This window comes from Neurospora crassa, linkage group I (assembly GCF_000182925.2).
Source record: "Neurospora crassa OR74A linkage group I, whole genome shotgun sequence".
In the NCBI taxonomy this organism is placed as follows: Eukaryota; Fungi; Ascomycota; class Sordariomycetes; order Sordariales; family Sordariaceae; genus Neurospora; species Neurospora crassa.
In genome coordinates this window covers 1,257,592-1,281,862 of record NC_026501.1, presented here as the reverse complement: position 1 = coordinate 1,281,862, position 24,271 = coordinate 1,257,592, and the positions used below count along the sequence as shown (strand labels likewise).

General features: G+C 52.8%; 9 protein-coding genes across 10 annotated transcripts; 2 read left to right on the top strand and 7 right to left on the bottom strand.

Moving 5' to 3' along the window:
• Positions 1-240: 240 nt before the first annotated feature.
• Positions 241-1,332, bottom strand: NCU11211 (hypothetical protein). The gene is made up of 2 exons (XM_001728511.2): positions 465-1,332; positions 241-370 (listed from the first exon to the last, which is right to left on the bottom strand). The coding sequence occupies exons 1-2, from the start codon at positions 1,235-1,237 to the stop codon at positions 328-330; spliced, it is 816 nt and encodes a 271-aa protein (XP_001728563.1). The 5' UTR covers positions 1,238-1,332; the 3' UTR covers positions 241-327.
• Positions 1,333-3,226: 1,894 nt separating this feature from the next.
• NCU11212 (GNAT family N-acetyltransferase) lies at positions 3,227-4,103 on the bottom strand. Its single transcript, XM_001728512.2, has one exon. It carries the CDS (start codon positions 3,984-3,986, stop codon positions 3,429-3,431), a length of 558 nt encoding a protein of 185 aa, XP_001728564.2. The 5' UTR covers positions 3,987-4,103; the 3' UTR covers positions 3,227-3,428.
• A 173-nt stretch (positions 4,104-4,276) lies between these two features.
• Positions 4,277-10,962, bottom strand: NCU02103 (DNA-directed RNA polymerase II largest subunit). Its single transcript, XM_959004.2, has 3 exons — positions 10,024-10,962; positions 5,062-9,962; positions 4,277-5,000 (listed from the first exon to the last, which is right to left on the bottom strand). Exons 1-3 carry the CDS (start codon positions 10,378-10,380, stop codon positions 4,973-4,975), a joined length of 5,286 nt encoding a protein of 1,761 aa, XP_964097.2. The 5' UTR covers positions 10,381-10,962; the 3' UTR covers positions 4,277-4,972.
• Positions 10,963-11,864: 902 nt separating this feature from the next.
• Positions 11,865-13,706, bottom strand: NCU02104 (WD domain-containing protein). Its single transcript, XM_959005.2, has 2 exons — positions 13,197-13,706; positions 11,865-13,123 (listed from the first exon to the last, which is right to left on the bottom strand). The coding sequence occupies exons 1-2, from the start codon at positions 13,553-13,555 to the stop codon at positions 12,061-12,063; spliced, it is 1,422 nt and encodes a 473-aa protein (XP_964098.1). The 5' UTR covers positions 13,556-13,706; the 3' UTR covers positions 11,865-12,060.
• A 286-nt stretch (positions 13,707-13,992) lies between these two features.
• Positions 13,993-15,275, top strand: NCU02105. Of its 2 annotated transcripts, none has more exons than XM_011394632.1 (3): positions 13,993-14,035; positions 14,153-14,295; positions 14,367-15,275. In XM_011394632.1, exons 2-3 carry the CDS (start codon positions 14,192-14,194, stop codon positions 15,142-15,144), a joined length of 882 nt encoding a protein of 293 aa, XP_011392934.1. In that variant the 5' UTR covers positions 13,993-14,035; positions 14,153-14,191; the 3' UTR covers positions 15,145-15,275. The 2 variants fall into 2 exon arrangements, with proteins under 2 accessions (XP_011392934.1, XP_011392935.1); XM_011394633.1 differs by lacking the exon at positions 13,993-14,035 and adding an exon at positions 14,040-14,087.
• Positions 15,276-16,230: 955 nt separating this feature from the next.
• NCU02106 (hypothetical protein) lies at positions 16,231-17,404 on the bottom strand. Its single transcript, XM_959007.2, has one exon. The coding sequence runs from the start codon at positions 17,055-17,057 to the stop codon at positions 16,380-16,382; it is 678 nt and encodes a 225-aa protein (XP_964100.1). The 5' UTR covers positions 17,058-17,404; the 3' UTR covers positions 16,231-16,379.
• A 269-nt stretch (positions 17,405-17,673) lies between these two features.
• On the bottom strand, positions 17,674-20,092 carry NCU02107 (AMP-binding enzyme). Its single transcript, XM_959008.3, has 3 exons — positions 19,507-20,092; positions 19,132-19,430; positions 17,674-19,068 (listed from the first exon to the last, which is right to left on the bottom strand). Exons 1-3 carry the CDS (start codon positions 19,850-19,852, stop codon positions 17,857-17,859), a joined length of 1,857 nt encoding a protein of 618 aa, XP_964101.2. The 5' UTR covers positions 19,853-20,092; the 3' UTR covers positions 17,674-17,856.
• Positions 20,093-20,547: 455 nt separating this feature from the next.
• NCU02108 (BolA domain-containing protein) lies at positions 20,548-21,856 on the top strand. Its single transcript, XM_959009.2, has 2 exons — positions 20,548-21,033; positions 21,194-21,856. Exons 1-2 carry the CDS (start codon positions 20,851-20,853, stop codon positions 21,497-21,499), a joined length of 489 nt encoding a protein of 162 aa, XP_964102.2. The 5' UTR covers positions 20,548-20,850; the 3' UTR covers positions 21,500-21,856.
• NCU02109 (UDP-N-acetylglucosamine pyrophosphorylase) lies at positions 21,703-24,178 on the bottom strand. The gene is made up of 2 exons (XM_959010.3): positions 22,464-24,178; positions 21,703-22,366 (listed from the first exon to the last, which is right to left on the bottom strand). The coding sequence occupies exons 1-2, from the start codon at positions 23,862-23,864 to the stop codon at positions 22,304-22,306; spliced, it is 1,464 nt and encodes a 487-aa protein (XP_964103.1). The 5' UTR covers positions 23,865-24,178; the 3' UTR covers positions 21,703-22,303.
• Between the last annotated feature and the right edge of the window lie 93 nt (positions 24,179-24,271).

Here is a 24,271-nt window from a genome sequence, read left to right as displayed (position 1 = left end):
TGGACGTCTGAAACCTAACCGTCGTATCAAAGACCGTGCCCGTGATAACAATATAGTCCGGGAGCATGTCAAGATCGAGGATGCGCTTGAGATTCTTCCTTTCCCAATCAATTAATCTGCCATTGAAACAAAATTGTATTCGGACGGGATCCGAACTGGTGGTAAACCATGTGCGGTACTGGTCTGGGGGGAAGCTTTCAGAGGCTATTAAAGTATGACTTTTCGAACTTTTCCAACCTGCCCATGTCCAGCTTGGAAACACAGCTCTTCTGAGGTCAGATGTTTCGGTGGATGTAATATGACCTGGAGACGGCAGACTCGGAGTTTTTATCCATCTGCTTTTCCAGAAGAGACTGGAGAGAAGCACTCCCTGAACAGGATCAATGATGTGGTAAATCGTCGAAGGCATCCTGCTTCCGTTGAGAACTCTAGAATTTTCAGGGCTAGATATGGGAAGCCCATACAAAGACTTGACATCAGACTTCTCCATGAAAGCTGTAAGGATACCCCCAATGGCGTTCAATGCATCCGTATCATAAGAGAGTGTCCTTCCTGAGAAGTCTGTGACCCTAGCCCAGAAGAACTTTTCGCCGAGTTCCCATGCTTCGGGGTAAGGAAGTATAGCATCTGTTTTGGCATATCCCATGGCACTTGCTTCTGTACCATCCTTGAGCGGCAGCCGAAGTTTCTGCGGTCCAATAAGGCCGCCACCTGTGTGCATACGCTGGCACTGGAAGAAAACGTGGCGGTCTGAAAAAATCAGGCGGCGCTTTGATAACAGACCTTCTTGATAGGTCCAGCCACGTGTGGCCCATTTTGAACGGATGACATCGCGATGTGGGGGGTGGTGATAAACAACCGGCAACTTCTTGTGACCATTGAAGACGGATGCCCAAAGTTGAGGGACTTGGACACTGCTAACTCCAGGGAGACCATAGTCGGCATCCTCCCCCGCGGCCGCAATGATTGTTAAGGCTGACATCGCATAGACATTTCCCATGTTATGAATCTGAATGCGCTTCGCTGCATGGTCGTTTTGAGGTACACAATACCGATCCACCCAGAGGTATCGGTATCCAAGGCCTAGCACAACTTTCATAGCATCACTGACCACTTTGGGCAACTTGCTGGTTTCGGGCAATATGGGAGCAGTCGTTGCACTAGGGCCTGTGCTATCAGGGGATGCCTCGGAGTTGCCCCAAACATAACTGAGCGTGACATATCTCGGATCAGCCATTGCCTGCGCTGGGATGATACTTCCGTTGAGGCAATCAATGAAATGCAAGCCCGGGACGGTTTTGGGGAAGTATAGCGAAGCTTTGTCAATGCAGGGAATATGATTTGATTCACAGATGTTTAGCCACTCCCCAATGACCTCGAAGTTGACTGTATCTGTGGCAAGCTGCATTTCCGTAAAGTCTTCGCAGGCACAGGGATTGATGGACATAGCAGAGCAACAATTGCCTGGTAAAATGAGATGTGAATCTGTGGAATACGGTTTTTTGTCCCATGGGCCTTTTGGGTCAGTATGTCTCCAGATTCTGAGTTCCAATGCCGTTGTTTGGAAGTGCTCAAGCTCCAGGGCCTGAGGGGTTAGGCGGGGATATGTCTCGACGATTAGCTTCCTCAATCCGAGGGTCAAAGAGCCTTTTTGAGACAGAGCATCCAGGGTGAAGCCCATCCTCGATGCACAGTCGGCAAAAAAAGCACAAAGCGGGCAAGTTGCTCGAGTTTCCATAGCCACACGCCATACTTTTTCTGGTTTGTTTGATGACTCAAAACAAGCGAAGAGGAAGGGACAGCGCCAGGATTTGATTGGGATGCCACTTTGGGTTTTGAAAATATCCTCGAAGTTTATCCGCTTGCATTCCTGACACAAGCTCTCATCTGGACTTTGATAGTCGGAATGCTCGACTTGCAAAGAAATTTGACCCGGGTGTACTTCAGAGCTGGAACTTGCAGATGGACGAGCAGTGTCCATGGGACCACTCGTATCTGCATGTGTTGACGTAGGAGTGCTAGTTGGAGAGAGATGAGGGTCAGGTGGCGCTGAAGGATGGGGAGATGAAAACGGGCGGTGGGGGGCCTCGGTTGCACCATTGACGTCTTGATGAGTGGAACAATCCCTTGTTAAGGTTTGTTCACCAGGTAGTGCCTCAGGGCTAGAAACTGATGATGGACGATTTATATTCGGCGCAGTATCGACAACTGGCTCCGTGGAAGAAGGGTTCACGGAGACTCCTGGCTGGTTCTTCCAAGCAAAGGATCGCCGGATCCTTCCTCCGTACTTTTTGACCCGGACTTTCAACCATGCTGCCGTGGTGATGAAGGGTAACATGCATGAACGAAACATGAAGGAGTCGTTATTTTGATGGCTGCCGTCAAAAAGAAATGCAGTGTTGAGAATGTGTTCGTATGGTAGTAATGTCCGAAGGCAAAGTCAGGACTGTCAAACAACTGAAAGGTCGAACGCGCCGTATTATAGGTGAATTACCCGCCGTCATTTTGATATCTGAGACGTGGAAGAATCTAGACCAGCGATTAACCTCCTCATTTCTGTATTTGACTGATCCTTTGTTCTGTCGTGATCCGTAGGCATGTAACACGTATCCTGCCATGCTGGCAGGGCCCCTAGCTGTGAAAGTGCCCGATAGAACCAATCCTACTCAACTTGTTGCTTTCGTACCTACGAAATCTGTTGAAACCAAAGTTCAAGAAGCCCATTAGCTCAAAAGCTTCAGTCATTGGCCAGCACAGCCGCCCCATTTGACTAAACGACTGGAAGTTCAGCCCTTCTACGTCGACCCGCTTTCTGCACAAACACGTAGTCACACAGCCTTACCCACTTATCATCAACCATCATCGGCTTCATCTCACGCTCATGCATAAGTGACATCGAGACCATTAACCTACGTTCAATAGATTGATGTGCTGATCGTATGCACCTCACAAAGTCGCCACTCATACCCAATACCCCGAGGCTGGACGCGTTGACGCCTTACCTCCAACCACTCACCAACCACCCCCATCGCCAATTTATCACGGGTAGACTACCATTCATCACACATTCATAGAAGTACCAAACAATCGAATTCAGCTTATGATGGCGTCCAGCCATTCTATTATTGGCTATTGGTCATGTATTTGCAGGCTTACGAGGGATGGCTGGCTCACTTACGTGCTTCTCTTCGAATTTCGCCCTTTTCAAAATTCAATAACAATCACGAAAGAAGGACATGTAAAAGGCAAGTTAAAAGCATGCGAAATTCCAGGTCTATATTCACAGTCCTTACCACACGCCATACAACTCCGGTGAGTGCCTACTTAGTCAAACATCCGTCGTCGCCTCATCTTCGCCATCCATCCCTTACTCCCTCCCATCCTCAGCAGCAACTCTCATCTCATCCTCGGGTGTTACTCCTACTTCCCTAGCTACCCAGTACCCACCGCCCAGGCACAACAAGCCCGCGATCATATACTAGTTGCATTCCGAGTGAACGGGGCGCCGTCTCCTTGAACCCGTTCTTCTCATACAACCTCCTGCCCGGCCCATCCGCAAAAAGCGTAATATAAGGGTACTCACCCTCCTTCTCATCACACGGCGCGTGGCGACCAATGTAAGCAAGTAATTCCTTGAGCACCACGTCTCCTAGCCCCTTACGCTGATGCTCTGGGAGGGTAGCCATGTCGGCGATGTGGAAGTACCATCCTCCATCGCCAATGATTCGTCCCATTGCTACTTCTACGGGCTTGTTGTTGTTGTTGTCGTCATACGTGATGTAGCATCCGTACCAGGAATTGGACGCGACAGGCGCTGCTTGGGCAACGGATCGAGCGGTTAGCCCCGAGGCGGACCGGAGATGCCTGTAGGAGGAAATGGGAGGATAGCCCGCGTGGAGCACGTAGCCCTTTGGAAGGGTAGGTGTTGTCACTGTGGGCGACATTGTATGGTGGCTATCTTCCATGGGTGGGGATGAGAATTTCATTCAGTCTTAGGCGTCATTTGTGTGTGGATTGGCACCGAGGAGGATAATAACTGAAGGTCTGTCGGCATAGAAACATAAGAGAAGATTAGGGAAATAAAAGGTAAGGGAGGGTTTTAATTTATCTGTTGGAGGTCGTCTCACCAAGTTGGAGGAGAGGAGACCCACACTTTTGTGGGGCGGGTCCGCTGAAGGTTGTCGACGGAGGTCATGTGATAGAGACTAAGGTTTTTAAGGTGCGAGGACGAGGATGGATGTGCGATGGTAGCCATGGTGAGATTGGAATAATATGTGATCAGTTTTCTATTCAGTTCAAGTCAAATACTTCACTGGAGGTATAGGTTGTTACTATTTCCTGCGAAATTACGCGTGCTCTAACCACCCATCCATCGCCAATGCTATCGCGCAATCTGATGGCTACCAAAAAGTGAAGAGGCGCTGTTCCCCCTATTCGCCTGCCTAGTATGAACCAACAGTAAAGAACCCCTTTGAGCAAGGAAAAGCAGATCAATCTTTGTTCCTTATGAGAAGCGAAATGCGAGCAAGGCCACCCATCAGCAGTAACAGACATGAACGAACGCGAAAAATATGAAATGCTAAAATGATAATGATATTTTGTCTTTCCCAACTTTGACTGATTCGCTCTGCTTTCTTCTGCGTTTCTTCTTTGTACGTACGTAAAAAGGTGCTCCAGCTAGTTTATCTCCAACTCTAGTAGAAACGAAGAAGCAGATGACGGCGACCCAAGAAGAAAGGAAAATGCAGTTTGATGTATGGCGACAACAGGACGAACAATGTGATAAAAAGAAGCAACTCCCCGCTCGCGCTCATTTAGCTACTGCCAAGCCACCCTTCCTTTTTTGTTATATACGGTGTTGTAGTGGCAATTTGTTTCGATCTCCCTTCCTCTTCTCCCCTTCATGGAGCATTGGCGCTTTGTCTTCCAACTCAACCCAATTCCACTCGATCAGAACGACTTCTTAAGATGATTAATCATTCGATGGCGAAGTGGGAGAACTGAGGATTTCTGTTAGCAAAGCTGTCTTACCCCCAAGCAACAGACTGATCCACAACTTACTATTGATCCCCGTTGCCCCCCGAGTTATTACGTCCCGGCGTCCGCGGCGAGTACTGCGGCGACGTCGGCGAGTAACCCGTTGGGCTAGTAGGGGACAGCTGCTGACCAGGCGACCGCTGGAACGACGGGCTCGTGGGCGAGTAAGCGTCCGGCGAGGTTGGCGACCAGGTAGGCGACGCCGGAGAGTAGCTTGGCGAGGTAGCCTGGAAAGCGGGCGAGGCCGGGCTGTAGCTCGGACTCGTGGGGGAGTATGAGGGCGACGTCGGAGAGAATTGTTGGGCGGGGGAGGTGGGCGAGTACCTGGCGGCAGCTGGCGATGCCGGCGAGTAACTCGGGGAGGTAGGGCTGTAGCTCGGGCTGGTCGGGCTTCCAGGGCGCAGCATCGGCGAAGTTGGCGAGAACGACGGCGACGAGGGACTGAATTGTGGGCTGGAAGCAAAACGACCAGCAGAGTCGAGGAGAGGTGAGCTGGGCGAGTAGCCAGCCGCGGGCGACGATGGCGAGTACCCGCCATAGCTGAACGGTGACGTGGGTGTGAAGGGGCTGGTGGCACGAGGGCTAGTAGCCGAAGAGTAGGAAGTACCAGAACCGTATCCGCCAACGCCACCGTAGTCGGTGCCAAAGCCGTTGTTCGTCGGGCTGTCCGATCCAGCGCCCTGGATAGGAGAGAAGTTGCCCATGGTAGGCGAATAACTTCCAAGGAACCCACTGTCGGCCATCGGGGAGCCTGTATCATAAGGCGTAGCCGCGCCATCCAGCTGACTGCCCTTCACGGTCATGCCCGGCATGAGACCCATGCGAGAGTTGTCAGAGATGACGGTCTCCAACATCTTGGGATCGAGGAAAACGTCAAAGGCACCAGTACCCATGGGAGCCATCTGGCCTAACATAACGTTCTCCGAGATACCACGGCAGTCATCAAGCTCACCGACGGCGGCAGCTTCCAGGAGAATTTCGACAGTCTCCTCGAAAGAGCAACGCATGAGCGCACCAGTATCAGCGCGGTTGATACCGTGACGTGTGACGGCGGCGATACTGCCCCTGTATGTCATCACATCGCAAAGAAGCGCCAAGTGACGATGGTTGACGTACGAACCGTCGAAAGCCAGCACAGCCGTCAACTCGTGCATCAGAGCAGCACGAGCTCCCTCGATACCGAAGACATCGACAACCTGCCACAAGTCGTTGGTAGTGGTGCGCTTGGTATCAACACCCTCGACAGTCAAGACCTCACGAAGAGAGGTACCTTGTGTATCAAGGTACCACTCTTGGCACTCATCGTCCACCTTGGAGTGCTTCATGGAACCATCCTTGGCCTCGATCAGCTTAACACCCTTGTTCAAGAAGGCACGCTCAATGCCCTCGACACCACGAAGTGTGCAGCCGTCCAGGAGATGCTTCTCAAGACGCTTGAGCATCACATCGTCCTCGATGATCTTATTACCATCTTCGTCCTTGTCATCGTCCGCCTTGATAACACGGATACGGATGACCATCTCTTCAGCGTTGTTGTCGGAGAAGACAACCGCAACATCCTTCTTGTAAACCTCCTTGATGCGGTGAGCAACGTCCTCAACGCGGAGACCCTTATCGAGCATCTTCTGACGATCGAGAGTGATTCTCAGAAGCCAACGGGACTGGTTCTCAATCGGATCTGGCTCGTCGCCGCTCTGATCGGGAATGAGGAAGTAAGACTCGACCAAATCGTAATCCTCGGGGATGTTGGTCGATGTGATATCGGGATCATAGTAGATTTCAGTGACAGCCGTAACGGAGCGAAGACTCGTGTGCTCGACAGCACTGCGCATCTTCTTGGCCTCCTCCTGGGTCGCTGCCTTGGAGTCGAGATAGACCATCATGGAAGGAGTCTTGATGTTCGAAGCAACGTTAAGAATTTCCTTGAGACGCGGCACACCAAGGGTGACGTTCTTGGAGGACACACCGGCGAAATGGAAAGTGTTGAGTGTCATCTGGGTGGCGGGTTCACCGATAGACTGGGCAGCCAACACACCAACCATTTCACCCGGAGAAACCATCGACCTCGACCAACGGTTCTCGAGCTCGCCGAGGATGTGGTTGAAGGCCAATTTGTTGATCCTATCTTGGACAGCAAGACGCTTGAACGCCAAGCGAGACCGAAGCTGGGCCTTGAACAGGATCGTGGCGTTGTAGTCTGCCTCCTTGGAGATAGGATCGTCTCCTCTGACAACGATCATGCGATCAAGCATGGCCTTAACTGCAGGAATGACATCCTTGGGGGTAAGGTCACTGCGAGCGGTCTCATCGACCTTGAACAGCTTCTTGGCAGTATCAATAATACGAATGATGTTAAGCGGGAGCTGCATCTTCGTGTCATTGTTGCCTTTTGTGCGCTGGATCTCGCGAAGCATGTGGCGATCGACCGAAAGCTGTTCGTACTCCTGGTCAAGAAGCTCCTGAACAGTGGGGTCACTAGCAAGCTCCTTTCCGTATTCCAGCGCCTCAAGCTCGCCCGAGGAAACCTCCTCGTCCATGACATCGAGACGATAACGCTTGTCGAAAGCCTTGTTGGATATCGTGAAGTGGTCGACAGGCTGGTTCTCGATGGCAATACCGTCGAGACCATCTTCACCGTAGACGAACTGGATGATATCACCCAGCGAGTTGCGAACAGTACCATCGTACTGCGCAGCCGAATCTTCAAGGGCCTTGACCAAACGACGCTGAATGTAACCAGTTTCGGCTGTCTTGACAGCGGTATCGATCAAACCTTCTCTACCAGCCATGGCGTGGAAGAAAAACTCTGAAGGAGTAAGACCACGAAGGTACGAGTTCTCGACGAAACCACGGGCTTCGGGCGAGTAATCATCCTTTGTGAAATGTGGCAGTGTGCGGTACTTGAAGCCGAAAGGAATACGCTTGCCTTCGACAATCTGCTGACCGACCAAGGCAGTCATCTGGGAAATGTTGATGGAGGAACCCTTGGAACCAGACAGAGCCATGGTTACGGCGTTGTTGATATCCTTCAAACTGCTCTCAGTGGTAGTACCGGCCTTGTCACGGGCCGTGTTGAGAGCCTTGGAGACCTTGTTTTCGAAGGTCTCACGGATGTTCATACCGGGCAATGGCTCAAGCTGATTGTTGGTGGCCATATCTGTGAGCTGCTTGACTTCTGCCTTGGCATCGTCAATGTGCGTCTGGACCTTGGCGATGGTCGCGGCGTCGGGAATAGTGTCACCAATACCAATGCTGTGACCATTGTGAAGGAGCCAGTAGTTGACGACTCTCTGGCAGCCGTTGAGGAAATCCATAGCACCGCTAGGACCCAGCTCGTTGTAGCAGAGATGGACGATACCGCCACTAGCAGCACCCACAATCTTCTTCGTCATCAAGCCGAAAATCACCTCACCTTGTTGGATCAAAATGCCCTTGTCCTTAAGAGGGCACTCACCATCATCCTCGTCGATGTTCTTGAGGTTTATGATCTTGGGAACAACCATGCTAATGATTTGCTTACCAGTCCAGCGAGGACGAGGCTTGAGGATTGCAGGGACAGGAATGATGCCGTCCCACTCGGGGACCCAGAGCATAATGTTCATGACCTCCTCCTTGGTAAGGAAGACGTCACGACGACAAAGCTTGTAAGCACCAGCCAAAGTGTCCTGCACGATACCCATGAGCGGACCGTTACGCTGCGGCGAGACGATGTTGAGAGGAACCATGCAAAGCTCCTTGACTTCAGCACGAGTTTCTTCGGTTTGAGGAACGTGAAGGTTCATTTCATCACCGTCGAAATCGGCGTTGTAAGGAGATGTGACAGAAAGGTTAAGTCTGAAGGTCGAGTAGGGCATGACCTTGACACGATGACCCATCATGGATTCCTTGTGCAAAGAGGGCTGACGGTTGAAGATGATGTAATCACCGTCGATGAGATGGCGCTCAACCTTCCAGCCATATTCCAGCTGTAGCGGACCTGTCCGCCTCTGATGGCGTAGATCGACACGGCTGCCATCTGAGCGGATAACGTACTTGGCACCCGGATGCTCGTTAGGGCCGTTCTGGACGTATTGGGTGAGTTTGCCAATATTGTAGGGCGTCACAGTCTCGGGATAGGTAAGCGTACGCGCGATGCTACGGGGCACACCGACTTCATCCAGCGAGATGTTGGCATCGCCTGTGATGACTGTACGGGCAGAGAAATCGACACGCTTGCCCATCAAGTTACCACGCAGACGACCCTCCTTGCCCTTGAGACGGGCACGAATGGCCTTGACGGGACGACCGCTCTTTTGCAGAGCTTGTGGTTGACCAGCAATATCGTTGTCCATGTAGGTAGCAACGTGGTACTGGAGGAGGTTCTCGAAATCGTTGATAATGTGAGCCGGAGAACCCTCCTGGATGGCCTGGCGAACGTTGCCGTTTGCTCGAATGATATCGCCGAGCTTGTAGGTCAAATCATCTTCGTTCCGCATACCGGTGCCGGTACCGTCCATGGAAATACTGGGGCGGACTGGAGGGGGCGGAACAGGCAGAACAGTGATGATCATCCACTCAGGCCGAGCTTGAGAGATGTTGATGCCGATGTCGATCATGTCAGACTCGGTCATGTTGTGCAAAATGTTGAGTGCCATCTCGGGGGTGATGATCTTCTTCTCCTTGCTCTTGACGCCCTCCTCGTCCTTGGTATCGAACTGGGCATAGAGGGTGAGGGCCTGCTGGCGGACGGTGGGGTGATCGTTGCCGCAGCCGCCGTGGCCGGGGAGCTCGCCCTTGGCGTCGGCAAGAGGGTTGAACTCGTCATCGTCGCTCTTCTTGACTACCTCGTTTTCACATCTCCTCTTTTTCTTGCACACAGCCCATACTCGGTTGAAGCGGACCTTGGGATCGCGGATCCTCATGGCGGCCGCGAACTCTTTGTCATTCTACAGAAGAGAGGTTAGCGTCCGCAAATCAAGACTACCCTGAAGGATAGGTTGCACGAACTCTGTCAGCAAGAACCTTGCTGCAGTTGTGGCAGACAATCTCCAACATCTTCTTCACCCGCTTGATGAAGCCCGGATGGTAGACGGGTCGGGCCAGCTCGATGTGACCGAAATGGCCGGGGCACTCGGACATGTTCTCGCCGCACGTCTTGCACTTGAACTGACGATCTACGGAGCCCAGGAGAGGGTCGTTGAGACCGCCGTCGCGGGGTTTTGTCCTGGTCTCGTCCATGGTCTCTGGGTAGACGATGTGGGCCACACTCATGCCCTTGATCTCCTCGGGCGACAGCAGACCAAACTGGATTTCCTTGATGGTCCGCAAGGGCGCACTCGAGTGCGCAAAGTATAGGTTCGCCATCTTGGGAAACCAGTCGACGCTCTACAGTCCTTGAATGGAAAAATTCGGTTCTCGATGTCCAAAAGGTGGCAGGTTTGTCAAATGACGGTGAGACGAGCGACCGTCAATCACACAGTTGTCGTGGCTGTCTCGGGCGCCGCGCGCAAACCCGGGGGCGAAAGCGAATAAGACGGACAAAAAAAAGGATATTAGTATTCTCTAAAAGACGGAAAGCGAGAGGCCTCGATGCACACAGTCGGCTCGAGGTGGCGTGATGGTGTTTTGGTGATGGAATCGAAAGTCCCTTGGTTGTCCTCCACTGCGTTGTCCAGGCCAACGGGCCCCCGAAAGGAGCTAACTAGTCCGCCGAGCACGCTGTCGGCCCCGCCAGTATCGCGTGCGATGGAAAAAGAAAAGGGACCGGTTGATTACGCGAATGACCGCGGTCGGCACGGTCGATTAAAAAGTCGTCGGAATCGTGGTGATTGGGGACGACCAGCAAGCAGAATCCGGCGATGTGGACGCGCTTTGCGGAGATGGGGAATTTTGGAAGGGGTGCGGTGTTGTTTGGGGTATGGAGCAGGAAGGAAGGTGGCAGACCTCCACGCTGGTTGAAAAGTTCTACCGCCCTCGTCCGCCCAGCCAGAAACCGACGCGGGACAAGAGGCGAGAAGCCACTAGCCCTGATGCAGTAAGGGATCCACTTGTGGCACTGGGTGACAAAGCACCAAAAGGCTCCGAGCAGCGGCTGGGGCAGGGTGAAGGGAGTTGACTGGTACTTGGCGGTACATCAACTTGAATACTGAGGTTTGCCTGAGGGCCTGGTGAATGGCTGTTGACTGCAGCTTCGAACAAGTATCTTGATTGTACCGCGCTACCATCCATTCCAGGCCTCCCCGGCCAGTGACTCAAGGCGCGGGGGCCATTGCCTGAAGTCTGGAAACCCGAACTGGAAGACTGGAAACGCCCCGTTGCTCGCTCGGGCCTGACAACGACCGCAACCGCATCATTGAGCCATTCCAGGTTGCCCTCCATCCATCCATCTCAGCATCACCCGCTCCAGCTTTCCATCCATTTCCTTGTCCTACAACTACAGAGGAACCGACTGGAGGGTTCGTGACCACGCCGCTTGGTGCCTGGCATTTTGTCCGATCTTTTTCTTCTCCAAGATGGATGCCCCGCCCGCCCGCCCGCCCGCCTGGCTGTTGCTGTCACGGTTGCAGTCAACGTTAACAGCCAGCCGGCAATGGACGACAGCGACCCGACCTGGACGGGACGAGGAGATCCAAACCAATCCCCACCATGCCGCGACCCATTCGGTTAAATAGTGTATTATGGATGCCATTGTTGCTCCTGTCGCCGAACTTGGAACTGCCATGTCAACTTGTTCCTACAATTGCGTCATAGCATCTGATGAAAGTGAACATCGAGGAATCACACAAAAAGCCCCAATGTGGATCGTGAATTTTGTTACTACACTGGACACACCAGAACAAGTCTATTTGCTTGTTAATTTACTTATCTTTATTATCTCTCCGAAAAAATGTACGTTTCAAATGGCTGGTGTCGCTACATGCTACCAAACTGAAGTCCATCAAAACCCTTAATTACCTAGCTCCGAGGTCATTCGATAGTTACACTAGTAAAATCCATGGGTATCTTTCTCTTTGTTTCATTGCATCCGTCGTGTTCCATGTCTTCTCACCTCTTCCTTGTCCGAGTCCTTTGCGTGACCGTCTTCTTGGCAGGCGGTCTCCCCTCACTTGCGGGTGCACCGTCGTCTTGATCGTCAGGGCTCTTACGCCTGAGCGTCCCCAATCCCACGTTCACAAACTCTTCTTCGCTATCCGACTCCCCGAGGTTGAAAAGAACCGGCATCCTGAATGGTGCCACGTCGCCGCCGCCAGCGCCGCCGCCCCCCAACACGTCGACGTCTTCGTCCTCGGCGTCCAGCCGTCGCTTCTGGATTTCCTCATGCGGATGTATATCGAATTCGTCCTCCTTCTCAATGTACTCGACGTTTTCCTCAACTTCGACGAAATCCGGCGCCAGGGCCGACCATCGTTGTGGACTTGTGACCGACCAGATGTTTATCCTCCCTGTTTCGAGACCGCACGCTGCCAGCAAGGGCTTGTGGGGATGCCATTCTATAACACCCTGTTCCTCCTTCGGACCCTCCAGCATGCGCACCAAACTGCCATGGCCGCGCTCCCAGATGTATAGCTCGTGGTTATTAAACGTCGAAGCTGCGACGTACTCTCCAGTCGAACTGAACGCAGCGTGGTTCCATGATAAACGGTTGACCAAGTCCTGAAACTTGTGCTCGAGCGGAATCTGGATTGTGTCGGGGTCCAGGTCTGCCGATGTCAGATCTGGCACCTTGAATGTCCTGATTGTTCTATCTTGAGCATTCACCAACAACTCCTTGCCTGATTCTGTAAGCCGTAATGTAGTTATTACGCCGCCTGCAATCTTTTCCGAGTAGATGATTTTGTGTGTCGTCGCATCGATGATATTAAGTCGGCCTTTGGTCGTGCCGGCGAGGAGATGTTCGCCTGTCGCGGTGTATACAATGGCTGTCGTCATGTGCCTCGCATCTTCTTTGGCGTGCTTCTCCTTGGTCGGGGTGTCGGCACCGTCGTCGGATCGTTTCTCGACCGAAGGAAGGATATGTCGTACTTCGACGGGGTTGGCGCCTTGGGCGGACTCTTTAACGTCGACGAGCATCGGCTGTTCTTCGAATAACGCGGCAGCAAACTGGTGACTATCATTGCAATGATTAGATCAATCCCTGTTACAGTGCAGTGGAACTATCGAGCTCACGACGAATAACATACTGATGCATGGGGTGTAATTCGGCCCCATAAACGGGTGCGCGGAATCGCACTTCGCAATATTTGCTCCCATCTTGTAGATCCCAAAGAATTGCCTTCCAGCCTTGACACGCAGACAGCAAGTACCGACCACACCGTGACCAACTTAGCGAGGTGATGTTCTTAGAGTGTCCTCGAAGCTTTCGTGCAACCCCCATGGTCTCAAGATCCCAGATTACGACAGTGCCATCTACCCTCCCCGAGGCGAGGAAGTCGCCCGTCCGGTTGAAGCGCACGCATGTAGAGTGGCCGGAACGAATTGTGTTGGTGATGTGTTCGGGGTAATCTTGGAGAAGATAATCTTCCGCAAGTAGTAAATTCATGGTCGTGACGGGATACCGAGAAGTTGGAGGCACTCTTGTCGCTTTGTCTTCCGCAGTCGTGCGTAAAGAATTGAGCCACGGTCGCGGGGAGGAAATGTGTGTAAGTGATAAGTACTGAGGTTGAGATGTTGGTGGACAACTTCCAGTCGCGCTTTGAATATCCATTCACGGACTCGCGGCCGCCCCCCACCTGGAGCTTTCACCTCCAGGCTGTCAGTGTGGGGTTCCCGTTCCAGGGCGCATGCACGGCCAGCCCAATGTGCGTCGGGGGGGGGGGGGGGGGGGGAAGCAATCCCGCCTGCCGGCGCAGCGAAAAGGACAGTGGTGGATCGGCCGGGATTTTAATGGGTGGGCACAACCGTCAAGCGCTAAAATGACCGTCGACAGGGTCAAGCCGTGTGGGGTATCGATCTTGTGAAGACTCAGATTCGGTTCATCGTAAGCGAGACATCTCACTTATACAACATTTTATAGCCATTGGTAAGTTTGGGTAACTCAACACTCCGTTTTACTCACTTCTGTTCTTGTTCCAGTATGTTCCTATTCTCAACAAACAAGAATGACTACTGAAAGCACGCACTGACAACCACGGTCTAGAATAGAATAGAAAAGGACTATTTATATACCCCCCAAACAATGGCGAACTCCAAGTTTGAGTACGTCAAGCAGTTCGAGCAACCTGACTCGCTTCTTCCAAACACCTGGATAGTAGTAAGGCTCGATGGCCGCGGCTTTACAAAGTATGCAGTCTCTAGTTCTTTCCAGAAAGACAAATTTCAGTTTCAGTCACTAACAAAAAACAACAACCCAGATTCTCCACCAAATATGCCTTCGAAAAGCCCAACGACAAACGAGCCCTAGACCTCATGAACGCCGCCGCGCGCTCTGTCATGTCCGAGCTCCCCGACATCACCATCGCCTACGGCGTGTCGGACGAGTACAGTTTCGTCTTCCACAAATCCTGCACTTTATTCGAGCGACGCGCCAGCAAACTCGTCTCTACCATCGTCTCGACCTTCACAGCCTACTACATCCACCACTGGCCCACCTATTTTGTCGATGGGCCCCCCTTATCCCCACCACTCCCTTCCTTCGACGGCCGCGCCGTCTGCTACCCGTCCGTCCAGAACCTGCGCGACTACATGAGCTGGCGCCAGGTCGACTGCCACATCAACAACCTGTACAACACCACGTTCTGGGCCCTCATTAACCAGGGAGGCATGGACGGGACGGCAGCCGAGTTGATGCTCAAGGGGACGTTTTCGGCAGACAAGAACGAGATTTTGTTCAAGAAGTTTGGGATTAACTATAATAACGAGCCGGAGATGTTTAAGAAGGGAAGTGTGGTTTTTAGGAATTACGAGCTGGTGGAGCCAGGGACGAAAAAAGTCAGCGAGGAGGAAGCAGAGGAGATGAGCAGCAGCGCCGTACCGGAGGTCAAGTCGAAGAGTCAGGTGGAAAAGGACAAGAAGGTGAGGACAAAGGCCAAGATTGTGGTGGAACATTTGGATATCATCAGGGATGAGTTTTGGGAGAGGAGGCCGTGGTTGTTGAGCGGGACGCCGGGGAAGGTTCCCAAGGAGCCTTGATGGAGTGAGGGGATGAAGAACGGAAGGATGGGATATGATTATGATACCTCTGGATACAACCATAGAGCTCGACGATTTTTAGTAGTTCAAAGGGACTTTGCTTCTATCGTGATGCGGTGGAATATCTTGGAACACATGCTTTTATCACGACAAAGCTCCGGGGTGTGATTTCTTCACCGTCCTGAACGAGAAGCAGCATACTATACAAAGGGGCGGGGACGGTGTTGATTTCAAACCGGCATGGACTTTTCGGTCTCACTTCTACTCGTCGGGGCCAAAACCGTTGAGTATCTCCTCACATGAGACTTCGTTCAGGAGACAACTCCGTGTCTCCACTGTATCTTATATACCGGCCCGGATCGCCTTTCATGCCATCCGCCCCTCCGCCCTTTCCCCCCAATGCACCATATAAGGTCCGCCACCGAACCCTAATTCCAGAGCGGTACCAATTGGCCAAATGGCCGAGCGGTTCCGATCATGAAAACATTGCCGGTGTGCGCGGTACCCGTGGTACAGTTTTCGTAGGTCGCAACTGGAACATGGTGGTTCGTTCCCCCAAAGACTCCTGGGTGACTGAGCTTTTTGTCGTTTTTCACACCTTCGCTGTAGTCCAAAATACAATAGAAACGTTCTCTGCGTTTTTATCTTTCGTCCTCATTGAGTTTCAAACGCATTTCCTTTTTCGTTGGTGTTGGTTGTGGTCTCAAAGCCCTGGCTTGGTTAATCATGGGCACGAATGGGCCTCCGGATAACAGGTTACAAAAGTAAAGTTTGAAGTAAAAAGAGACGAACAAGAGGTTGGAGTCGAGCCGTGCACCTACCTCACACTCCTCACTTACTGTGAATAATTTGCGCCTCATCAGTTCGCCTGAAAGTCGTCGTCAAGTCACTCTCCAAACCCTTCCATGTCTTGAGTAGAAATACCCCAAAGTGATGATGGTAGTTTCATCATTCCTTCTCTATCAATTCAGCTCCTCTCGCGAATCGTCCAGATCTGTCCTCTTCCGTGAAAGACCGGGATAGAAACCGACAAAGGAGTAAGCAACTCGAGCCACACATCATCCTTTCCAATATATCACATCTCTGGCCGTACACACTTGTCAAGGAGCAGCTTGGCGAATCGCAAAGGACAGTGGTGAGCTTGGTTTCCTTTCTCAACAAACGGGGGGTATCTTCATTCTAACAACTTTTCAACCTCTCCATCCTCCATCACGTCTTCAACCCTTCTTCTCCTTCTACTTCTCCGACGTCCTCTTCCTCCTTTTCTCCTCCTTCTTCGCCCTCCTCTCCTTCTTCCTCGCTTTCCTCTCCTCCTTCGTCTCTGTTGCTTTCCTCCTCCTCTTCTCCTCCTTCTTTGCCGCCTTTTTCGCCGCCTTCTTCTCCTCTTTCTTTTTCAATTTCTCCATCGCCTTCCTCCTCTTCTTTTCCTCCTTCTCCGCCTTCTTCTTATTACTCCCACTCTCCCTATGCTTCTTCACTCCACCTTTGAGTCCAGCCACATCCTCCCTATCAGTCGGCGTACTCCTCCCACTCCCACTTTCCGACGACTCAACAGTCCCAGCAAGTCCCTCCCCCCTCACAAAACTCGCATAAAGTCCTCCCGCCCCCGTGTACTTGCCCCCACCAATATTCGCCGTGACAGCATCCAGCTTTGATTGAGTCGTCGTCTGCACCACTTTTCCATCCTTGGAGGTGTCCAGCCCCTTAAGCTTCTCGTCAAAGGCCGCCAGCCACCATTGGTCCGACGTGTAGTGCGTCGATTGGCCGATGCCGCGGCCGTCGGTGTTGCGCGAGATGCGCAAAGGGTTGGACAGGCCGATGGTGTTGTCCGTGGGGTGCAGGGAGTAGCCTTTGCCGCGCCAGCCTTGGGATTTTAGGAGGCGTTCGCCGTATTTGGGTGTGGATGTGGACATTGTTGGATGTGTTGGATGTCGTTGCGGACGGTGATTGAGATGATTTAACTTTGATGAAGGTGGCGCGTTGGCCGTCGATTTTGGGATGTCGCGAATTGGGCTGCTCGATTGATGGGTTTCCTTCCAGGAAGAACACTTTTCGGTCGGTCGGTCGCGGAGCGCTTTGCAGATCAACGATCACGGTAATGTCGTTATACCGGATTGTAAAGATAGTACAGCTCCGATTGGTTATGTACAGGGCGGAGGCCAAAGGAGTGACGTGGGGGGATGGATGCGCCGACGAGGAATTGGATATTTCAGTCCTTCATGTTGTTGTCTGTTCGCGATCGCCAAAAATCTGGAGTTCCTCAAAAGTTTGGTTGTGGGGTCGGACTTTTTCTGAGCAGGGATATGGAACCGTACGAATGGAGGTTAGATAAGCTTTATGGAGCTATATGATTGGTACAGATAAGAAAGGTACTTGGGTACTTGGGGAAGTCTGGGCAAACCGACCATCGAGGTTCTCCTTTTCTCTGGAGTTGTTTACATCGGTTGAGTAGACACGTCCAATAAGACTAGAGCTAACGCGACGTCCAAGAGTTCCATGGAGAGAGCAAAGGAACAGCATGATGTAAAACAAGGCCTTTAATGCATCTCTACTCCCATCTATATACCGTACGTTTCTGTACATGACCTTGTCGAGCAAAGTGACTATCCATCTCCTAGCTTGCTATTCCGTTACTGTAGTACACGGGGATCGACTCCCATCTTCTTCAACAAAGGTGATTATTTCCTTCTTTTACCTTCTTTATATTTGTACTCAGAGTTCATCCCCACTAAACTCATCCGCAAACACCTCCTTGACCAGATTCTTCTTGTTAATCTTCCCCATCGCGTTCCGCGGGATCTTATCCACAATCTTCAACACCTGGGGGATCTTATATGCCGCCAACCGATCCTTCAACGCCCTCCTCATCTCCAACGGGGTCCATCTGCCCTCGGGCACATGCTCCTTATCCAAAATCACAACGGCGCCAACCTTCTGTCCCCACTTCCCACTGGGAACTGCTAGAACAGCGCACTCGGCCACCTGAGGCAGGCTGAGCATCTCCCTCTCCACCTCCAGCGCCGACACCTTTTCGCCGCCGCTCTTGATGATATCCGCGCTCTTACGGCCAAGGATAAAGTACATGTCCCCCCTCGCCCAGTCCTTCTGGCTCTTGAGGTCGCTCTTGCCTGCGCCCTCGGGCGCCGGCCTCCTGACGGCTACGTCGCCCGTCTTGAACCAACGCCCCTTACTGCCCGCAACGTCCTTTTCGTCTGTGACGAACTCCTTCGCCGTTGCTTCGGGGTTGCGCCAGTATTCCCTGAAAATACTGGGTCCGCGCAATTGAATCTCACCGGCCCGCTCACGGCCCGTCTCGGGATCCCGTTCCTGACCGGGCTCAATAATGGTGTTGTTTTCGATATCGACCAGGCGGGCTTCGACGCCGGGAAGAGGCCAGCCGACTGAACCGTCCACGCGGTCGGCGGTTTCGAGGCCGCATGACAGGGCCATGCCTACTTCGGTCATACCGTAGCGCTCAAGGAGGACGTTGCCGGAGGAAAGCTCGTGCCAGGCCTTCTTGATCGGGGTAGGGAGGGCGGCGGAGCCGGAGATGGCGAGGCGAAGATTGCTGGGAGCAATGGCCTTGCGAGTGGCGGTTTGGAGGTCGCCAGGGAGGTTCTTGTGGGTAGTTAGGAGGCGGGAGTAGACGGTGGGGACGACGGTGAAGAAGGTGATCTTCTTCTTGTCCGAGGTGTCGGGGAGGAAGGGAGCGGCAAAACGCTTCCAGACGGCGTCGGGGTTGAAAGGGAACATGAACTCGATGGAGCTGCCGGCGAAGAGAGGGGTGAAAATGGCGTTGATGGTGCCGTGGATGTGGTGCAGCGGTAGCACGTGAAGGAGGTGGTCGGCGGGGGTGTATTCCCAAGCGTGGATGAGGGAGCGGGCTTGGGCCGTCATGACGGACTGGGGAATGAGTACGCCTTTCTGTATCGAGTGTCAGTTGCCAACTTCTTGGTGTTGAAAAGAGGGATCTGAGAGGTTTCCTACAGGCCGGTTCGTGGTCCCGGAGGTGTAGAGCATCATGCCCGCTTCTCCCGGTCCGGACTTGGAGTCCAGAGTGACCTGCTCATGCTGGCTTCCTCCTTGGAACTTGGTAAGCTCGAGGAGAGTTGGCTTAGAGTCCAATTCCGTCTTTAGCACTTCCTGTGCCTTATTGGTAAACTTGGCGGACGAGAGAAGCAGCAGGGCTTCGCTATGGTTCAGGATGTACTGGAGCTCCGGAGCTGGGAAAGCAGGAGACAAGGGTACGGCAATAGACTTGGCAGCCAGACATGCGAGTAGAGTTACTAAATACGGAATTACATGTTAGTATCTCTCACCATTCGAGGTCAATGGCTGCATGGAGATAGATGACCGGCTTACCTACATAGTCGTAGCTGTTTTCTACCAAGAAAGCAATGCGTTCGCCGTCGAGATCTTCTTTGCCAGCGGTTTCATATAGCCTGTTCCGAGTCTTACAAACATCCCCTAGGAGCTCGCCATACTTGAATGTCCTCCCACTGTTTGAGTGAACGACGACGGTAGACTCGGGGTTATGGCGAGAGATGGCCTCGAAGACGGGCAGCTTGGGAAGTGTGGAGGCCATTCTTACGGCACCGGTGACCGATCTGCAGTTGAGGTATCGGGGGGAAGCAAGGGCGACAGAAGTCTTGTTAAGCAACCGAGAACCAAGTCGCCTGGTGCCGAGGGTTATATAGGGTAGGTTCATTTGGAAAGAAGAAGGAGGAGGGCCACGGAGGGTGGGCGTGGGTACAACCTTGGCTACTTTATATTGCGATGAACTCGCTGTGGACTGGGACGAAAGGCGGTACGCGTGTCTAACGGAACACGGTTTAGAATAAGTAAGGTACTTACACCAACCTGATGTTGAGTTCACAAGGTGCTTCTGAAGTGCGGTGATCGTGCTGATCTAGAGGTACCTAGCCCCGGCCCGGTGGGAATGGTGGACGGAAATACAAACAAGGATTGGGCGTCATGAACCCAAAACCATGGCACGGGATGCCGAGTCGGGCCACCTCTGAGACCTTTTGACGTTCTCATTGCTACACCAGCATTACCAACAATCATATCACCTCGTGTGTCAACAAACTTGACCATGAGGAAAAAGCACACTCTATGCTAGAGATAGTATATGCGAGAAGTAGGTCGGGCGGAAGGTGCCTTCTCATGCTGCTCCAACCTCAAGTACTTAGAGGTATCATCGCGTGCAACCTAACTGGTTGCCCCTGGGGAACTCCCGTCCACCCTCCAACTCCAGCTTCGGCAATACGGTAAAAAGATGGCGCCCCTTCAGCGGCTTTCTGTCCCACCCCAGTTAATGTATACCCCTGCAGCCGAAAAATCGTGGGGCATTTTTACAGGGGGTGTAAACAATGAGCAGAGTCCCCGCGGAATCCCATTGGCTTCCGTCATCCAACCTTCCATCGAACGTAAAGCAACGAAAGCTCTCTTCTGCCCCTCCTCCAACACCACGACGAACAACTTCAACTTTAAACTAAGCTTTGGTTGATCCCGACCATCATCATTCAACACCACTGTCCTACTTGCACGAACTGTGTGCGTACCAACAAGCCAAATCCCTCCTCTCAACAAAAGCGACACGAGCCTCTCCACCAACTGGATCCAAAAGCGCATAGCTCCGCGACCCAGATTAAACCTCCGAGTTCCCCAGTCCTCCCGGCCGATACCACTTCGGGATCTACTTCTATGTTGCGCCGCACCGTCTTCGGCCTCGCCAGAAGCGCCATTCCCACCAGAAACTCCGCCACCTCGTTGAGCGGCGTCTTCCGACCACTCTCCACCACCACCAGCATCATGGCTTCTTCGTCGACCGTGACGTCCGAATCCCCTTCTTCCACTACCCCAATGGAGGATGCGATTCGTGAAAAGGTTCGTCCCATTTGCGCCCTCCCCCCCTTCCCCCCACTTCCTCTTTCTCTTCTTCTATCCTCCATCCTCCATCCTTCCTCCGTCCTTTCTCACCCTTCCCGAGTCACCTCTTCCCTCTTCCAACCAAACACTAACACCTCCTCCTTTCCCCCCCTCCCAGATAACAACCCACCTAGCCCCCCGCACCCTCCAAATCCACAACGACTCGCACCTGCACGCCCACCACTCCGCCATGCGCGGCGTCACGTCTCGCGAAACGCATTTCCGAGTCGTGATCTCATCGGACGCCTTCAAAAGAAAAATGCAGCCGGCGCGCCATCGATTGGTTTACGGATTGCTCAAGGACGAGATGGCGAAAGAGGGCGGGATCCATGCGTTGCAGCTGAGGACGATGACGTTGGAGGAGGAGGATAAGAGGAGAGACAAAGAGGAGGCGGAAGAAAGGGCAAGGACTTGCAAGGACTAGTTCTAGCTAAGGGGATGAAGTGGATGGTATGAAAAGAAAAAGAGAAAAAAACGGAGGGAGGTGAATGACAGGAGAGAGAGGATAGGGATTACATGTGATGGTTTGGGATGTTGCCAGCAGGAGATCTGATATGAGAAAGGCAGAAGTTGAAGAAAGAGAGACAAGGAAAAGAGACAGAGAGGAGAGAGAAACGAAATGATACCCATGATTCTATAGAACGCATCAACTTTGTACGGCGAGAGCATCTTTAGACCCAGACGGAGGTGTCAGCTTGTCACGATAACGATCTGGCAAAGAAGTAGAATACAAGTTAACGTAAATTAGACAACAAAGCTCGCTCGCTACGCTTGCCGTCCTATATAACTCGACCCAACAGATACGCCAAGTAGAAAGCACCAAAGCTAGTTTTGTAGACCGTGCCTAACCGCTTCGTCTCCCAATCACCACACAAAGTTAGATAATGACCAATGGTGACCGATACGGCACGCTCATGGCAGAAAGGCCCATTCATTTCCTTGCTGATCAGCCATGTATGAATAGGCCCCATATGTCCTGTCCTCAGCATACACGGCTAGTTGACGGGCTAGGAGAATGTTCGTATTGATAGACAAAGATAAAAGAGACGGATGAATGGGGCCAGATGACACCGGGAACATGTACGTTTTGGTGGACGACCGCATGGGAAGTATATGGGTGGAGCGAGGCCAAGGAATCAGGTTCATTTAAAGATTCGTAATGCTAGGGAAAGTCAAGAGCGGGAGGCGGGAGTGTGAATGAACAGGATTCGCGGAGCTATCGAAAACCCTATTCAATGCGGTCAACCGCTACCACCTTCCTGTCGGCGTAGCTTTGGAGGCCTTCGCCGCACTAAGTAAAAGAAAACAGAAGTCAGTATCAAGTAATCCAAAAATATGTTGGAATAGCGTAAGAGAAGAGAGTCAAAAACAGCATAGGCAACACTTACGTAGCTGACTAGAGGGCTGACCTCCACGCCGTCCTCCGCACCTTCCGCGAACTTGGCACCAGCCGCCTCCAACCATCTGCGTCCCTGCGCCATGATATCGTGCTTGCTGGTATCCGGATCATCCTCACCCGTTCCCCTGGCGTTCTTGAGCGGGCTGAACTCATCCTCGCGCTTAACCTCCATGCAAGCAAACTTGGAAAGCTCAATCAAGGGGAAGACGTCGAAAACGAACTGCTCCAACTTGATGCCGTTCGGCTTCTCAGGCTTGACGGTCTCTCCCGACTCCAGATCCGCATAGGGAATCTTCTTCCGGGCAATGTGGTGTGGCAGGTTGCTCGCCCACTCGGGGATCGACTTGAGGAAGCGGAACGAATAGTAGTGGTTGACAATGTTGGCGGCACGGAACCTGAGCACTCCAGGTTGCGCCGGGTCCTCCTCGGCAGCAACTGCGTCGTCGATCTCGCTGTACTCGACGACGTCCGGCTTGCCATTCTTGAGGAGAATAAGTCCCACAGGCTCGGTCGCGTTGCGCTTGCGTACCACCTTGGTACCAATATCGACGTTCTGGGAAGCGCAGTAGCCGATGAAGACAGGATCCGCGACCTTGACGAGACAGTTGTCCACGCAGTAGGCGTGGACGTGCTCAATGCCGCGGCGGGCCATGTCATCGAGGACCTTGGCGTCAACGAGAGCATTGTAGATGCCGCCGTTGCCGTCAGGAGCGACGGCAACCCTAGACTTGCTCTCAAGGAGGATCTTGCCATCGTTGGAAATGCAGGGAAGCACACCCTGCTCGAAGATGATAACCTGGTCGGGGCTGAGGCCGAAGTAGTTGTTGGTCTTGAAGAAGTCCTCGGTGGCCTTGCGAGTAGGGCCGGACGTCATGACGTACCATGGCACCACCGGGGAGCCGGCCTGCTCGCGGCGTTGCGAAGCCAGCACCTGCAGTCTCGCGATCCTTTCGGCTTGGATCTGGAAAAGAGACTTGTGAGAGGGCAGACCGATGTCGAAGCAGCCCTTGGGGGCAGAACTGCCAAGACGAGTGCCCTGACCGCCCGCCATGAGGACCACAGCAACCTTATTGTCAGCAATCAGCTGCAGGCCGCGGTTCCACCACTCATCCTGAGTCTGTTTGTCGGAGTCCAAGGTACTGGCTCTGGCCGAGTCGGGCAATGGCTCGAGGGTGGGCTTCTCACTCTCAGAGGACTGAGGAGTGAGCGCCTTGGCGGCAATCTTGTTGATGTAGAGGGGATCGAAACCGGCGAGCTGCTTGTAGAGCTGCGCCTGTTCTTCGCTCGAAAGGGAGTCGTAGAAGGTGAACACCTGGCCCTGGCCGGCGTTGGTGTACTTGTCCTTGAGCTCGGAGACCTGCTCCGGGGTCGGTACTGGATCGACGGCCATTGTGATTATGCGGAATTAGTTATGGTTGGATATATAGGACGAAATGAGGATTGCGATCGATGGGATGGAAGCTCTCAATGTCGCAATGGAGGGGTAGTGGTGGTACTTGTGGTCGGGGAAACTGATTTGGAGAAACTGGTGCTCTAGCTTGTGGATGGTCGAGGAAGCTGAGAGATAGATGGGAAAAAGAAAAGGGACGAATGATATAGTCAACGATTAATTGGAACAGAGAGCAGCTTCAGCTATAAAAAGATTCCCAGAGAGCAAGTGACGTGGGACACAAGAGGAGACAATACGAGCTGACAGACGGGAAGCTCAAAGCAACGACTGGAGATCAAGGCCCAAGACCCCCAACACGAGACGGGATACGCTGCTGCCACTGGTACCACTGCAGCTACGACTCGACC

What these genes read in the sequence shown, in the direction of transcription:
- NCU02108 (XM_959009.2), top strand. Translation starts at nt 20,851, where the DNA reads ATGTTGCGCCGCACCGTCTTCGGCCTCGCCAGAAGCGCCATTCCCACC. An exon ending in AGGATGCGATTCGTGAAAAG is followed by an intron (nt 21,034 to 21,193) that starts GTTCGTCCCATT and finishes CCCCCCTCCCAG; the next exon opens with ATAACAACCCACCTAGCCCC.
- NCU02103 (XM_959004.2), bottom strand. Translation starts at nt 10,380, where the DNA reads ATGGCGAACCTATACTTTGCGCACTCGAGTGCGCCCTTGCGGACCATC. An exon ending in GCAAGGTTCTTGCTGACAGA is followed by an intron (nt 9,963 to 10,023) that starts GTTCGTGCAACC and finishes TCTCTTCTGTAG; the next exon opens with AATGACAAAGAGTTCGCGGC. An exon ending in GGGGGCAACGGGGATCAATA is followed by an intron (nt 5,001 to 5,061) that starts GTAAGTTGTGGA and finishes AGAAATCCTCAG; the next exon opens with TTCTCCCACTTCGCCATCGA.
- NCU02105 (XM_011394632.1), top strand. Translation starts at nt 14,192, where the DNA reads ATGGCGAACTCCAAGTTTGAGTACGTCAAGCAGTTCGAGCAACCTGAC. An exon ending in GATGGCCGCGGCTTTACAAA is followed by an intron (nt 14,296 to 14,366) that starts GTATGCAGTCTC and finishes ACAACAACCCAG; the next exon opens with ATTCTCCACCAAATATGCCT.
- NCU11212 (XM_001728512.2), bottom strand. Translation starts at nt 3,986, where the DNA reads ATGAAATTCTCATCCCCACCCATGGAAGATAGCCACCATACAATGTCG.
- NCU02104 (XM_959005.2), bottom strand. Translation starts at nt 13,555, where the DNA reads ATGAATTTACTACTTGCGGAAGATTATCTTCTCCAAGATTACCCCGAA. An exon ending in GAATTACACCCCATGCATCA is followed by an intron (nt 13,124 to 13,196) that starts GTATGTTATTCG and finishes TTGCAATGATAG; the next exon opens with TCACCAGTTTGCTGCCGCGT.
- NCU11211 (XM_001728511.2), bottom strand. Translation starts at nt 1,237, where the DNA reads ATGGCTGATCCGAGATATGTCACGCTCAGTTATGTTTGGGGCAACTCC. An exon ending in AAGTCTGATGTCAAGTCTTT is followed by an intron (nt 371 to 464) that starts GTATGGGCTTCC and finishes GATCCTGTTCAG; the next exon opens with GGAGTGCTTCTCTCCAGTCT.
- NCU02109 (XM_959010.3), bottom strand. Translation starts at nt 23,864, where the DNA reads ATGGCCGTCGATCCAGTACCGACCCCGGAGCAGGTCTCCGAGCTCAAG. An exon ending in TCAGCCCTCTAGTCAGCTAC is followed by an intron (nt 22,367 to 22,463) that starts GTAAGTGTTGCC and finishes TCTTTTACTTAG; the next exon opens with TGCGGCGAAGGCCTCCAAAG.
- NCU02107 (XM_959008.3), bottom strand. Translation starts at nt 19,852, where the DNA reads ATGAACCTACCCTATATAACCCTCGGCACCAGGCGACTTGGTTCTCGG. An exon ending in AAACAGCTACGACTATGTAG is followed by an intron (nt 19,431 to 19,506) that starts GTAAGCCGGTCA and finishes TTCCGTATTTAG; the next exon opens with TAACTCTACTCGCATGTCTG. An exon ending in CCGGGACCACGAACCGGCCT is followed by an intron (nt 19,069 to 19,131) that starts GTAGGAAACCTC and finishes CACTCGATACAG; the next exon opens with AAAGGCGTACTCATTCCCCA.
- NCU02106 (XM_959007.2), bottom strand. Translation starts at nt 17,057, where the DNA reads ATGTCCACATCCACACCCAAATACGGCGAACGCCTCCTAAAATCCCAA.